Genomic DNA, 16,651 nt, shown 5'->3' with positions numbered 1-16,651 from the left:
GAACATATAAAATCATTGCAACACACCAATATCGCTGAATCAGTGGGAGCCCTGGGCTTGTTTCCCTGCAACAAGACGGTCCTATCGAGGGGTGATGGGAGACAGCGATACTCGAAGGGGGTTCCTTATGTCCAGTACATCCCGCAATTTAGTTTTCGTTGCATTCATTGCAGAGATACGTTGGAAATGGAAGCAATGTTTTCAGTGCTTTCGTGGCTATCTCAGGATATTTAGCCTTGACTTTGATCCAGAATGCTGGCAGAGATGTTATGTCAAACATGCTTTTCAGCCCGCCGTCATTTGCAAGCTCGAGGAGTTGATCTCCTTCCTGCGCTGACATGGATGACGCATGCGTAATGATCTCGCTGTGCGTTCAAGTTCAATAGTGAGCGTGACAGGGAATGAGGAAAGGTGCAGCTGACTCATATCGCCGAATCACATCGTTTCCTCACGGCCCGGTAGTTGGGGACCGCTGCTCTAAGGTGTTGACACCTAGAACTTAAAGTACCCCTCAATAAGCACTAATTTGTGTGTTCCTCCAACTTCCCCTTCCTGAAGTCCACAATCAATCCCTTGACCTTACTGACGTTGAGTGCAAGATTGTTGTGTCAACACTCAACGAGCTGATCTGTCTCGCTCCTGTACGTCTCCTTGTCATCATCTGAGGTTCTGCAGGTAACAGTTGTATCATTGGCAAATTTACAGATGGTGTTTGAACTGTGCCAGGTTACTGTCATAAACATAGAGCGTAGAGCAGTGGGCTAAGCACACATCGTTGGGGTGTGCCTGTGTTGATAAGACAGCGAGGAGGAAATACTATTTTCAATCCAAAGACAACACTAGTGCAACACCCAAAACTCACTTCCGGTGAGACCTCCAGTTTTGCTGGTCTGAAGTGTGACTCCATCATTTACTGAAGAGCCAGGTTTTATGATTCCAATGCTCCCCAAAATGGCACACTTTGAAGGACCAAAACTCAAACTGTGGTCTCTGTCCTCACTGATGGGCAACCTCCCATGACCTCTGCCCTCAGGTCATGGCAATTCTCAGCTTATGGACCCCAGGATCATTTCATTGTGCAGATATGGGCAAGTAAAGTGGTGGCTATTTAACTCCATATACAAGGTAAGGGGACCATCAACCTTTCCTTCACACCATAGAGAATACTGCTGCCTGCACTGCAGACTTCCTCCAAGACTGTCCTCATGTTATATTACTCTCTGCAGAAATCAGCTTGGAAATCCCCTGTCAGGAGCCCTGGCCGAATGTCTTAGAAGGTTTTGGTGTCCCTTTCACAGAGAACAGGTCTCCTGTTGGCACAAGGTCTTCACTGGCCTGACCAGGATCTACTAGTCCCCTGGTAGCCCCCTTTCCCCACACTCTCCCCAGTATCCATTCACTAGGCAGCAGCAGCACTCTCTAGGAGATGGAAGAGTGCTGGTTGTAATGTGCAATGCCCCTTTAATGTCACAGCTATAATGGAAATCCAGATAGCACGATGTTACAAAGGGAAACTCAGTGGAGTAGTCTAGAACCTCACAACAGAAGACCAGGACACGGGGTGACGTAAAAGCCTACCTGTTTCTCTGCAGTCTCAGCCCGCTGGTCTGCCTCAATCACTCTTTGTTCCAGCTCCTGCATCTGCAACGAGGACAGCAAGCAAGAATTAAGGAAAGTCCCAAGTAACACAAGGAGAGGCTCTTTACACAGCGTGGTTCCTCTTCTATCAAGAGTTCACCCTAGCGAAGGGAAGCCCAAGTACACAAGATTAGGAGAGGCATAGATATGTTAAATAGTCAATATCTTTTCCCCACGGTAGGAGAATCAAAAACAAGAGGGAATGGCTTTTAAGATGAACTCTCGCTCTCCCAGTTGACCTTGTCATATCACTTCCACTTTGTCTCCCTGCACTGCACTTTCTCTGTGACAAACACTCTATTCTGCATTCTACTAGCTCGATGTACGTTCGTACGGCATGATCTGTCTGAATGACATGCAAAACAAGAAGCTTTACAGTGCACTGCAGTCTCGGTGCAATAATAAACCAATCCCAAGGAAGGAGTTTCAAAGGGGAGCAGAGGATGGACGCACACTTAGGTAGGAAAGACATTGAAGTATATGGTGCTAATACCGGCAAATGGCACTTGTGTAGTTGCTAAAAAGGCTGACAAGGACCTAGCGGGACAAAGGGCCCATTTCTATGCTGTTTCACTGTATGAGACTACAACTTTAACACAGTTCTCTTACCAAACACAGAACTCCACTGGGAATAGTTAGACTCTCATTGTGAGCCCCAATCCGTAATCCACAAGCAGGCTCTGGCCCGAGCCAGGCCTGGTGAGACACTTACTTATCGAAACACATTACTCATCGAAATCCTGGGCCTTGGTACTGACTTCAGCCCTGGCCTGAGCAAGGAAAGTATTGAAGTGAATCAGGCTTGTTGAGAGTCTGGAGAGGTCGAAATGGCTGCTATTTCTTCAAAGAGCCAGCAGGGAAGGAAGGTAGGCCCCACAACAGTTACGCCTCGCATTTTCCAACTCTCCCTCCTCCCCCATTACTCTCCTCCTTCATTTAAATCTCTTTGAAACCTTTCACCAACATTTCACGTTTCTTGGGGCCACAACCACTTCCTGCCGGGATAGGATACAGCACGAGGTAACCCGTCTGTCATATTGGTAATTTAGTGGGCTAGGCACACTTCGAAGCCTGTTTTTCCTTGTTCAGAACTGACATGATGGGCTGAATGGTCTCAATCTCTGCCACTTCATTCAGTCTGCTGGCAGTCAGCACCATCCCAACAACTCTGCTCCTCAACACTCTGCCCTCCAGTAGAAGAGCTGACGGCCTCTCCAGAGAAGCGAGCACAATGTCCAACCCGGATTTCAATGGGGGTGTGGCCTTGTGGCTCTTGGACAGAGTGCAGAAGATGCCAGCTGGATCGGAGGACACATGCAACAAGGAGAGATCAGACAGCTGGTGTTGTTTTCTTTGGAGCAGGGTGAAAGCTGAGGGAAGACCTGATTGAAGTTCTTATAAGATTCTGAGAGACGTGGATAGAGGGCCGACATCTTTACCCCACAGCTGAAATGTCTAATAGTTGAGGGCATGTGCTTAAGGTGAGAGGGGTAAGTTCAAAGAAAATGTTCAGAGCTGGTTTTTATGCAGAGTCATAGATGCTTGAATGAACTGCCAGGGATGGTAGGGGAGGCAAATATGCTAGAGGCATCAAAGAGGCTCTCAGGTGCATGAATATGAAAAATTTAATTACTGATTAGTAAGCCACGGCATCATGGCCGAGGTTCCTGTGCTCTGCTATGCTATGTTCTACCTGACCTCATTTCCAAGCTAGCAAACCTTTCTTGATGGTGCTTCTCATTAAATATTCATCCTGACCAACACTGGATGTGGGAATACAGATCCACAAATCCTTGAAAAAAATGGAGTCAGTTAGATAGGGTTGTAAAGGTTTTTTTGTTTTAACCACATTGGCCTCCATAAATGAAGGCACTGAGTACAGGAGCTGGGAAGTTATTTTGAAGTTGTGTAAGACATTGGTGAAGCCTAATTTGGAGTATTGTGTGCAGCTTTGGTCACCTACCTACAGGAGAGATGTCAATGAGCTTGAAAGAGTGCAGAGAAAATTTATAAGGAGTTCTGGGGTCTTGAGGACGTGAGTTATAGGCAAAGCTTGCCTCGGTTAGAACTTTAGTCCCTGGAGCCTAAGAGAATGAGGGGAGATTTTATGGAGGTGTACAGAATTATGAGGGTTTTAGATAAGGCAAAAGGATAAATATTAGCAGGCTTTTTCCCCTGAGGTTGGGTGAGACTAGAACTAGAGGTCATGGTTAAGGGTGAAATATTTAAAAAGAACATGATAGGGAATTTCTTCACGCAGGAGGAAGTGGTAGATGCGGGTCAAATTGCAACATTTAAGAAAAGTTTGGGAGGGGTATGGAAGGCAATGGTCTGGGTGTGGGTAGATGGAACTAGACAGAAGCAAATTTACCATGGGCTAATCACAAACAAGAGAAAATCTGCAGATGCTGGAAATCCAAGCAACACACACAAAATTCTGGAGGAACTCAGCAGGCCAGGCGGCATCTTTGGAAAAGAGTACAGTCGACGTTTCAGGCCGTAGATGCTGCCTGGCCTGCTGAGTTCCTCCAGCATTTAGTGTGTGTTGCTTGGCATGGACTAAATGGGTAAAGGGCCTTTTTCTGTGTGTAGTGCTCCAACACTCTATAACAACAATGAACTAGAGAATTAAGTCAATGATGCAACAGCCTGGCCACAGACGACACCTCAAGGAGTAGGTATCAGGGGTGGGTACAAAAGAGACTGCAGATGCTGGAATCTGGATTGACACAGAAATTGCTGGAGGAACTCAGCAGTCAGGCGGAATCAATGGAGAGAAATAGGCAGTCAGCGTTTCAGATCAACGTCCAGATAAATGGTCCCGACCCGAAATGCCAACTGTCCATTTCCCTCAGTATATGCTGCCAAACCCGCCGAGTTCCTCCAGCATTTTGTATGTTGCTTCAGCATCCTTGGACTACTTCAGGTGTGGAGCGGCACTACAGAAATACACTTCCAGGAGGACCACAACCTTAGGCCATAAGACCATAAGATACAGGAGCAGAGTGAGACCATTTGGCCCATCGAATCTGCTCTGCCATTTCATCATGGCTGATCCAATTTTCCTCCCAGCCCCAATCTCCTGCCTTCTCCCTGTATCCCTTCAATCCCTGACCAATCACGAATCAATCAACCTCTGCCTTGAACATACATAAACGTTTGGCCTTCACAGTTGCCAGTGGCAAAGGACACCCCTCTATTCTGAGGCTGTATCCTTTGGTCTTAGACTCTCCCACCATAGGAACATCCTCTCCAAATCCACTATCAAGGTATTTCACAATTTGACATGGTTCAATGAAGTCACCCCTCATTCTTCTGAATTCTCGTGAATACAAGCCCAGAGCCATCAAATGCTCTTCATATAACAAGCCATTCAATCCCAGAATTATTTTCATGAACACGAGGAAATCTGCAGATGCTGGAAATTCAAGCAACACACATAAAAATTGCTGGTAAACGCAGCAGGCCAGGCAGCATCTATAGGAAGAGGTACAGTTGACGTTTTGGGCCGAGACCCTTCATCAGGACTAACTGAGATAGAATGAGATTTGAAAGTGGGAGGGGGAGGGGAAGATCCGAAATGATAGGAGAAGACAGGACCCTCTCCAGTTTCAGCACATTCTTTCTAAGGGGCCCAAAACTGTTCACAATTCTTCAAGTGAGGCTTCACTAATGCTTTATAAAGTCTCAACATTAGATCCTTGCTTTTAAATCCTAGTCCTCTTGAAATGAATGTTGACATTGCATTTGCCTTCCTCACCACAAGCTCAATCTGCAAATTAATGTTTAGGAATCCTGTACAAGGGCTCCCAAGACCCTTTGCACCTCAGATTTTTGAATTTTCTCTCCATTTAGAAAATAGTCAACCCTTTCATTTCTTCTACCAAAGTGCAAGTCCATCTGTAGCCCCTCTACTTCCTCAAAACTACCTACACCTCCATGTCTTTCTATCATCTGCAAACTTTGCAAGAAAGCCATCAATTCCATCATCCAAATCAATGACATATAACAAAAAGAATTGGTTCCAGTTGGACTACTGTGGAACACCACTAGTCACCGGCAGCCAGCCAGAAAAGGCTCCCTTTATTCCCACTTTTTGCTTCCTGCCAATCAGCCACTGCTTTATCCATACTAGAAACTTTTCAGTAAGATGGGCTTGTAGCTTGTTAAGCAGCCTCATGTGCGACACCTTGTCAAAGGCCTTCTGAACATCCAAGTACACCCTATATCCACCGATTCTTCTTTGTCTATCCAGCTTGTTATTTCTTCAAAGAATTCCAACAGATTTGTCAGGCAAGATTTTCCCTTGAGGAAACCATACTGATTGCAGCCTATTTTATCATGTGCCTCCAAGTACCCTGAGACCTCATCCTTAATAATCAACTCCAACATCTTCCCAACTACTAAGGTCAGACTAACTGGCCTATAGTTTCCTTCCTTCTGCCTCTCTCCCTTCTTGAAGAGTGGAGTGACATTTGTAGTTTTCCAGTCCTCCAGAACCATTCCAGGATCTAGTGATTCTTGGAAGATCATTACTAATGCCTCTATAAATCTCTTCAGCCACCTCTTTCAGAACTCTGAGTCACACCATCCGGTTCAGATGACTTATCAGCCTTCAGGCATTTCAGTTTCCCTAAGAACCTTCTCTCTAGTAATGGTAACTTCACACACTTCATGACCCCGAACTTCCACCATACTGCTAGTGTCTTCCACAGTGAAGATTGATGCAAAATACTTATTCAGTTAATTCACTATTTCGTTGTCCCCATTACTACTTCTAGCAATGTCGTGGTTTGGAGGCTTTCATGCCTCAGTGACCCGGAGAGCTACGTTGGCTGGAGTTACGGCTTTGTGCTTTGGCTCTTTGTAGGGTCACTCATGCCAAACAGGTCAAAGGGTAGAGGCCAGACCGGTGGTCCACTGGTCCTCCACATTCGGGGGTTCAGCTCAGGGCTAACAACCCTGATTGGTCTAACAAAACTGTTACAGAAACCGCAATGAAGAATCCTTCTACATCCGAGTGCAACGGTATTCCTGAGTCTCCACCCGGGATTTGCATGTCTGACAGGAGTGGAAAGCTGACGTGATGAAGGAAGCCCTGAACACTGCCAGAGATGGAGCACCCTCAGCACTGCCCTAACGGACAGTGGTGTAACAAGCAGCCCAGCCAGTCTAAAGCAGAGATCTGAACAAGGGTATGGCTACACACATCAAAGTTGCTGGTGAGCACAGCAGGCCAGGCAGCATCTCTAGGAAGAGGTACAGTCGACGTTTCAGGTCAAGACCCTTCGTCAGGACTAACTGAAGGAAGAGCTAGTAAGAGATTTGAAAGTGGGAGGGGAGGGGGAGATCCAAAATGATAGGAGAAGACAGGAGGGGGAGGGATGAAGCCAAGAGCTGGACAGGTGATTGGCAAAAGGGATACGAGAGGATCATGGGATAGGAGGCCCAGGGAGAAGGAAAGGGAGGGGGGACCAGAGGATGGGTCAGGGGTATAGCCAGAGGGACAGAGGGAGAAAAAGGAGAGTGAGAGAAAGAATGTGTGTATAAAAATAAATAACGGATGGGGTACGAGGAGGAGGTGGGGCATTAGCGGAAATTAGAGAAGTCTATGTTCATGCCATCAGGTTGGAGGCTACCCAGACGGAATATAAGTTGTTATTCCTCCAACCTGAGTGTGGCTTCATCTTTACAGTAGAGGAGGCCATGGATAGACATAACAGAATGGGAATGGGACGTGGAATTAAAATGTGTGGCCACTGGGAGATCCTGCTTTCTCTGGCGGGCAGAGCGTAGGTGTTCAGCAAAATGATCTCTCAGTCTGCGTCGGGTCTCGCCAATATATAGAAGGCTGTTATCAAAACTGCTGGCACGCAGCTGATGCATAATTGTAGACTACAGCCCCAGCTTTCATCCTAAACATGTTCAGAGTGGAAGGGAAACAGTTGAAATCTTTTACGGTGATTCACTTAGAAAGAAGAGAGAAAACACACACACATGCCAGACAATGGGAAAGCATGAAAGTCTCAGGTTTCATCCATCACCTGTTAGATGTGTGTTAAGTGATTACACAGCTTGTTTGAACCAACCGGTGACTCTCTCACCCCTCCACCCCACCTCCTATTGAGGCCAGACAGCTTCTGGGGAAGTTGTTAAAGACAGAGTAGGTTTCTCTGTTGTTGCTGGGCCTTTGAAGATGTGGGTGGCTGAAGGAGGGATTATATAGTAAACAGGGAGAAGACTTAGGAACATGAGCCCCCTTCTCCAGGAAGCTCAATTACCTTCCCATCTGTTTTAAGAATAAGTTAAGCGTCTCAATTAAAAACCCAGCTGTCAGTTCACAATCTCTGGAGCTGAAACTGCATGAGCTGGAGAGTCGCTCCCCCCATCCACACTCCAGCTGAGAGTTAGTTCTGTGCACTCTCATTCTGTCCCATACAGCCTCCCCTTTAGGGTATTCCCATGCAACAGGATGGACTGATTGTTACAACTGCACCCCTGACGCCATGACTGGAGTACTGGGCACACTTCTGATCCCATCAGCTAGTGCAGAAGCAGTCTGGAATTCAACAGGCTATTTGCCGGGATGAGGGATTCCCAGTCAAGGGCTGAGAAAGTTGGATCTACAGTGGCCTTATTGAAATATATGTCAATTAGTTTATTGTTGTCACCTGTACCAAGATACAGTGAAAAACAGTATTGCAAGCTATGTGCACAGATCATTTCAACGCTTTAGTGCACTGAGGGTGTAGAAAGGAAAAACAGTAACAGATTGCAGAAAAGAGTGCAACAGTTACAGAGAAAGTGCATTGCAGGCTGAGGTCAAGCATCCATCTCATCGTACCAGGTATTGTTCAACAGTCCTACAAGACCGTAAGACATAGGAGCAGAATTAGGCCATTCAGCCCATCCAGTCTGCTCTGCTCTGATTTATTTGCTCTCTCAACCCCATCTCCAGACTTCTCCCTGTAACCTTTGACACCCTGACTAATCAAGAACCCATGAATCTCTGCTTTAAATATACTCAATAACTTGCCCTCCACAGCCAACTGTGTTAATGAATTCCACAGATTCACCATTCTCTGAGTAACGAAAGTCCTCCTCATCTCCATTCTAAAGGGACGTCCTACTATTCTGAGCTGTGCTCTCTGGTCTGAGACTCTCATACTTTTGAAAACATTTTCTCCACACCTATGACCTAGGTAGAGTGGGTGCAGAGAAGATTATCTACTTAGAGCAGATAATGTGGATTTCCTGGTGAATCTGTGGAATTCATTGCCACAGGTGGCTACCCAAGTCCCTTTCACCTTGGATATCTGAATTTTTTGGCTGTTTAGAAAATAGTCTATGCTCTTGTCCCTTTTACCAAAGTGCATGACACCATATTCCATCTGCCACTTCTTTGTCCATTCTCCAAATCTATCTAAGTTCTTCTACAGCCTTCCTGCTTTGTTAGCATTACTTGCCCCTCCATCTATCTACATATCGTCTGCAAACTTGACCACAAAGTCATAAACTCCATCATCCAAATCATTGACATCTAACGTAAAAGCAGTCCCAATACCAACCCGAGGAACAAAACTTGTCACCAGCAGCCAATCTGAAAAGGATCCCTTATTTGCCCTCTGCCTCCTGCAAATAAGCAAGTGGTTTATATAATCTAGTATCATTCCTGCAATGCCATGGGTTCTCATCTTGTTAAGAAGCTTTATGTACATCACCTTGCCAAAGGCCTTCTGAAAATCCAAGTACACAACATCCACTGATTCTCCTTTGTCTATCCTGCTTGTTAGTTCTTCAGAGAATTCCAACAGGTTTGTCAGGCAAGATTAAGGAAACCATGCTGACTTTGGCCTATTTCATCATGTGCCTTTAACTACTCTGAGACCTCATCCTTGATAATCAGCTCCAACATCTTCTGAACCACTGGGGTCAGGTTAACTGTCCGACAACCTCCCCTCCTTCCTTTCATCTCTCCCTTCTTGAAGAGTGGAGTGACATTTCCAATTTTCCAGTCCTCCAAAACAATGCCAGAATCTAGTGATTCCTGAAAGATCGTTACTAATGAGTCCATAATCTCCTCAGCTACCTCCTTCAGAACACTAGGGTGTAGTCCATCATGTCCAGGTGACCTACCTATCAGCTTCCCAAGCAATTTCTCCGTAGTAATAGCAACCGCTCTCGCTTCTGCGAGAGCAACAATCTCCAACTTCCAGGATACTGCTAGAGTCTTCCACAGTGAAGACTAATGCAAAATACTTATTTCGTTCATCTGCCATTCCCATGTTCCCGATTAGTACCTCTCCAGCGTCACTTTCCAGTCATCCGATATCTACTCTCACCTCTCTTGCCCTCTATATTCTGAAAAAACCCTCAGCACCCTCCTTGATATCATTGGCCAGCTTACATTCATATTTCCCCCTTATGGCTTTTTTAGTTGCCTTCTGTTCATTTTTAAAATCTTCCCAATCCTTTAATTTCTTATTAATTTTTGCTCTACTACATGCTCTCTCGTTGGCTTTTATGCTGCTTTTGACTTTTCTTGTCAGCCATGGTTGTGTCATCCTGCCTTTAGAATACTGGTTCTTTTTTGGGATGTATCTATCCTGTGCCTTCCAAATTTTCTCCCAGTAACTCCAGCCATTGCTATTCTGCCATCATCCCTGTCAGTGTTCCCTTCCGACCAATGTTGGCCAACTCTTCTCCCATGCCCCTGTAATTCCCTTTACTCTACTGTAATACTGATACATCTGACTTTAGCTTCGCCCTCTCAAATTGCAGGGTGAAGTCTATCATATCATGATAAAGCCTTTCTAGGTGTTCCTTCACCTTAAACTCCCTGATCAAATCTAGTTCACTACATAACACCCAGTCCAGAAGAGCCTTTCCCCTAGTGGGCTCAACCACAAGCTGCTCTAAAAGCCATCTTGTAGACATTCTACAAATTCTCTCTCTTGGGATCCATCCTCTATCAACATACTGAAATCCCTCATGATGATTGTAACATTGCCCTTTTTGCATGCCTTTTCTGTCTCCTGTTGCAATTTGTAGCCCAATCTTGGCTACTGTTTGGAGGCCTACATACAATTCCCAACAAGGTCATTTTAACCCTTGCAGATTCTTAACTCTACCTACAAGGACTCTACAGCTTCCGATCCTATGTCACCTCTTTCTGAAGACATGATTTCATTATTTTGTTTTAAACTAAAAGAGCCACCCCACCCCCTCTGCCAACCTGCCTGTCCTTTTGATACAATCCATATCCTTAGATGTTAAGCTCAGAACTACTTTCTTCTTTCAGCCATAACTCAGAGATGACCAACTTTCAAGAGGGTGAAGCCTCAAAAGGCATCATGCCCTGGTATACCTGGTAGGGCACTGAAAACCTGTGCCAACCAGGTGGGAGGAGTGTTCAAGGACATCTTCAAACTCTCACTACTGCAGTCAGAGGTTTCCACCTTCTTCAAAAGGGCAATAATCATATCAGTGCCCAAGAAGAGCAGAGTGAGCGGCTTCAATGACTGTCAACCAGTTGCACTCACATCTACCGTGATGAAGTGCTTTAAGAGGCTGGCCATGGCCAGAATCAACTCTTGCCTGAGCAAGGGCCTGGACCCACTTCAATTTGACTATCACCATAACGGGTCTATAGGGATGCAATCTCACTGGCTCTCCACTTGGCCTTGGATTATCTGGTCAATAGTAATACCTACATTAGGCTGCTGTTTATTGATTACAACTCAGGGATCAACACCATCATACCCTCAGTTCCAATCAACAAGCTTCAGAGGCCTCTGTGCCTCCCTCTGAAACTGGATCCTAGACTTCCTCATTGGGAGTCCACAATCTGTGCGGATCAGAAATAACATTTCATCCTCACTGACAATCAACATTGGTGCACCTCAAGGATGTGTGCTTAGCCCACTGCTCTACTGTCTCTATACCCACAACTGTGTGGCTAGGCAGAGCTCAAACACCATTCTATAAGTTTGCCGATGGTACAACTACTGTTGGCAGAATTTCAGAAGGTGATGAGAAGGCGTACAAAAGCAAGATAGCTCAGCAGGTTGAGTGGTGTCGCAATTAACAATCTCACACTCAACACCAATAAGACCAAGGAATTCAAAAAGGGAAGTCGACAGAACACACACCCGTCCTCATCGAGGGATCAGAAGTGGAACGGATGAGCAGTTTCAAGTTCCTGGGTGTCAGCATCTCTGAGGATCTATCCTGGGCCCGACACGTTGATGCAGCTACGAAGAACTCATGATAGTTGCTATGTTTCTTTTCGGAGTTTGAGGGTACTTGGTATGTCACCAAAGATTCTTACAAATTTCTACAGGTATACTGTGGAGAACATTCTAACTGGTTATATCATCGTCTGGCATGGAGGGGCCACTGCACAGGATCGGAAAAAAACTGCAGGAAGTTGTAAACTCAGCCAGCTCCACAATGGACATTAGCCTCCCTAGCATTGAGAACATCTTCAAAAGGTAACACCTCAAAAAGGCGGCATTGATCATCAAGGACTCCCATCTCCCAGGACAAACCCTCTTCTCATTGCTGCCATCGAGGTGCAGCCACAGGAGCCTGAAGACACACACTCGTTGTTTCAGGACCAGCTTCTTCCCCTCCACCATCAGATTTCTGAATGGACAATAAACTCATATACACTACCTCAATATTCCTCCCCCTCTTTTTGCACTACATATTTAAGTTAAATTCCTATTTCTTATTATAATTTATAGTTTTTTTATTACTTAGGGGATTCGCAGCCCATTCTTTAGCCAGAGCCTTCAGCAATTTGGGCATCGAGGGAGAGAGGAAGAGGAGAGCCATCCGCAGTACCACCGATGCGGCAGAGAGGGCCTCAAGATGGCTGTGGCTCAAAAGAGGGGAGCCATGGAGTCATAAGTAGCTAGCCATCTGGACACAAGCTGGGGTCTGATCAGCCCCGGCTGGGTCACCTGGAGGAGGTTGTATGATGTTGAAAGACCCGAAACACCTGTTGATTCCAGGAACATCACTGAAGATGTGTCCAGAGGCATCAGTAGATGTATGTACACAGCATGCATTGCACTTTACTGCCGCTGCAAAACAACAAACTTCACGACATATGCCGGTGATATTAAACACATTTCTGAATGTCAGCCAGGAGGATACAAGGTAAAGAATTTCTAACGGGAGGTGACCCAGAAATAGCTGCTGCAGTGTTTCATTCTGGGAAAAATAGAACAAATTGGTTCACTTGATACTGAAAAATGAACAGTGTTAGATAATCAACAATTGTTTCAAAACCTTTAGTATTATTTTAATGCCAAAACCTTCACAACTTCAGTCCCTCCTCTCCAAATCTTCTATAGTCCAACCAACCTTTGCATGTCTAGTCTCCCTCCTACTCCTTCTCATCACTCAGCACTGGTGACTGCGCCTTTTGCTGCCAAGACCCCATGCAGCAAGATTCCCTCCCTACACCCCTCTCAGTCTCTCTAACGCACTTGGTCCTTTTAGAAACTCTTGCCACTTGTTGTAAAACTTTGATCTCAGCCCCGTCTCTCCCACTCTTTTCCTCCAAGTTTCTCCCACTGCTGCCTCCTCATTTCTAAAGCAAGGTGGTCCTTAGAAAGGCCCTTAACGAGCAGCAACATCTTGCATTGCTGTAACATCTTAGAGAAAATTAAATACTCAAGATGCTTCAGCAGATTTTAAACACACAAGTCTGACACCAGGTCCGTTAACCTGCAGATTTCCTCCCACTCCCCAGAGACACAAGGGTTGTTGGGTTAATTGACAGCTGTTATTGTCCATTGTGTGTAGGTGGGAGTGGCTGATAGGCTGTAGGGATAGTTAGTGGGAATGGGATCGTTCTGTGAGCTGGCATTTAACAGACTAAATGGTCTCATTCGATGTCTTGGGGAAATCTGGGAAGTGGAACAAAAATCAAGGTTACAGTTTGTATTAGGTCGACAGTCACGAGAGATGAATTAGGCTCTCTACCTGGGACAGAGCTGAAATAAACTGGAGTTGTAAAACCCCCTGACTGGCCATCACTAAATCAAATTACTCCATAAAGGAGCCACAGAGACAAAACATTTCTTGTGATACTTCTCAGGAGATCAAATTCCTTTTTAAATCCACCCCCCTTTCCTCCTTGCAGTTTTGGAACTAGACCACAAGACCACAAGATATAGGAGCAGAATTAGGCCGTTTGGCCCATCGAGTTTGCTCTGCCATTTCATCATGGCTGATCCAATTTCCCTCTCAGCCCCAATCTCCTGCCTTCTCCCCATATCCCCTTCAAGCCCTGGCCAATCAAGAATCTATCAACCTCTGCTTTAAATATACAAAAAGACTTGTCCTTCACAGCTGCCTGTGGCAAGGAATTCCACAGATTCACCACTCTCTGGCTAAAGAAATTCCTCCTCATCTCCACTCTAAAAGGGATGCCCCTCTATTCACAGTCTGCGTCCTCTGGTCTTGACTCTCTTACCATAGGAAACACCCTCTCCACATCCACTCATCAAAGCCTTTCACCATTCAACAGGTTTTAATGAGGCCAACCCTGATTCTTCTGACTTCTAGTGAATACAGGCCCAGACTCTTCATATGACAAGCCATTCAAACCTGAAATCATTCTCGTGAATCTCTTTTGAACCCTTTCCAGTGTCCGCACATCCTTTCTAAGAAAGGGGCCCAAAACTGCTCACAATACTCCAAGTGAGGCCTCACCAGTGCTTTATAAAGTCTCAACATTACATCCTTGCTTTTATATTCTAGTTCTCTTGAAACGAATGCTAACATTGCATTTGCCTTTCTCACCACAGATATTAAGATCTCAGCTGAAATCTTCTTTTAGCCATGATTCAGTGATGCCTACAACATCATACCTGCCAATCTGCAACTGTGCTGCAAGTTCATCTACCTTATTCCGTGTACTGCGCGGTTTCAGATACAACACCCTGTATTCACCCTTTTTGATTTTGTCTGCCTTTTACATTGCAAGTCATCCTGTTGACTGCAATTTTGCCCTGTCAACAGCCTCTCCTCACTACACATTGCCTCTGTTTGCAAAGAAGCTACCTCATCGTCAGCACTATTATCTGCCTTTCCTATGATACTTGCTGCATTGAATATATGCAGTTCAGGACACTAGTCATACCACACTCACCTCTTAATTCCTAACTTTGTCTGAGGTCTTACCAACATCTGCCTGTACAATCTCTCCACTAACTGTTCTGGCACTCTGGTTCCCAACCTCCTGCAACTCTAGTTTAAACCCCACTGTGCAGCATTAACAAACCTTCCCACTAGGATATTAGTCTCCCTCCAATTCAGGTGCAAGCTTTCCCTTCTGTATAGGTTCCACCTTCCCTGAAAGGGAGCCCAAGGATCCAAAAATCTTATGCCCTCCCTCCTAGCCACATATTAAACTGTATAATCTTCCTAGTTCTGGCCTTAGTAGCATGTGGCACAGGTAGAGATCCTGAGATCACAACCCTGGAGGTTCTGCCCTTTAACTTAGCACCTTAATTCCCTGAACTCCCTATGCAGAACCTCGTCACTCATCCTACCCATGTCACTGGTACCGACATGGACCATGACTTCTGGCTGTTCACCCTCCCACTTAATGCTGAAAACTCAACCTGAGATACCCCTGGCCCTGGCACCCAGGGGAAGCAACATACCATCCGGTAATCTACAAATGTAGTTCTTGCCCAAAGAACTTCCTGTCTCTTCTACAAACTAATGAATTCCCTATCACTAGAGCATACCTCTTCTTCTCTCCCCCCCCCCCCCCCCGCTTCTGAGTCACAGAGACAGACACGGTGTCAGAAAACGAAACACTGTGATTTTCCACTGTTAGGTCAACACCCCCGCCCCCGCCCCCCACCAATAGTATCCAAAATGATATACCTGTTGTTGAGGGGGATGGACACAGGGGTACTCTGTAATGACCCCTTAACCCATTTCTCCTTCCTGTCACCCAGTTTCCCCATGTCCTGCACCTTGGGTGTAACGACCTCTCTATATGTCCTACCTATCACCCCCTCAGCCTCCCGAATTATCCGGAATTCATCCAGTTCCAGCTCCAACTGCTTAACACAGTTTGTTAGAAGTTGCAGCTGGATGCACTTCTCACAGTTGTAGTTTTCATGGTCACCGGAGGGCTCCCTGCCTTCCCACATCCTGCAAGAGGAGCATTCCACTATCCTGCCTGGCATCTCTACTGTCCTAGATGAGCAGATATAAAGGGAAGGGAAAAAAAAAACAACCCAGAGCTTTTATTTTCCTTTGCTTTCTCTTACTGAAGCCTCTTTTGGCTGAAGCCTTGAAGAGCTAAAACCTCAAGATCTCCACTCCGACTCTGTCTGCTCAGATGACTGCCACTGTTCTTTTCATTATGGTCAGGTGAGTTATTACTATTGCCCAGTGCCTGATTCTCCCAAAAGAGAGAAGCTGCATCATAATAAAAAATCAGAAAGTGCTTAAAAGTCTCAGCAGGTCAGGCAGCATCTGATGAGCTTGGGAAAACTTGGCCCAAAACACATGTCAGAGAAGAGAGAGAGGTGGACAATCTGAACAGCTTTTTAAGGGGAAGCAAAAGGTTGTAAACAAAGCAATGAATGAAAGACCTCAAGCTCCACCTTCCTTTCCTCATCAGATTAGTCACCCGCTGCCCTTTCTTGCCTCTTGTGGCTCTCTTTAGGAAGTTAGCAGAGCACTGCCTAAGAACCTCAAGGTTGGGATAAAAGAGGATTAAAAGGCTTTATTTTAAAGCGGCACATCCACATCCAAATATCCCCTCCCTCCAGGCCATGTCACCATTTTGCAGCTACAATCAGGCAGAAGAATCTAAACTCCCACACAGCAATTTCCCTTCAACTGTTCAGTTCTTGAACTGACTGGCTCAAACCTAATCACAACTTAGCAACACCGGGGCCCTTTGGCAACCTTATGATTGCCCCACCTGGCCTCACCTATCATCTTCTAGCTATCCTCCCCCTCCTCCTCT

General features: G+C 45.7%; 1 protein-coding gene across 2 annotated transcripts in view; it reads right to left on the bottom strand.

The window, feature by feature from the left end:
• Window positions 1-16,651, bottom strand: part of plekhh1 (pleckstrin homology domain containing, family H (with MyTH4 domain) member 1) — a 283,094-nt gene that overhangs the window by 231,629 nt on the left and 34,814 nt on the right. For both annotated transcript variants that reach the window (XM_072265032.1, XM_072265024.1), the window contains exon 3: window positions 1,579-1,641. In XM_072265032.1, the coding sequence (XP_072121133.1) occupies window positions 1,579-1,641 (63 nt within the window). The remainder of the gene's footprint in view (window positions 1-1,578; window positions 1,642-16,651) is intronic.

The sequence above is a fragment of the Mobula birostris genome, chromosome 1 (assembly GCF_030028105.1).
Source record: "Mobula birostris isolate sMobBir1 chromosome 1, sMobBir1.hap1, whole genome shotgun sequence".
NCBI lineage: Eukaryota > Metazoa > Chordata > Chondrichthyes > Myliobatiformes > Myliobatidae > Mobula > Mobula birostris.
Note: the sequence above shows the minus strand (reverse complement) of the source record. Positions and strands in the feature narration are given on the sequence as shown.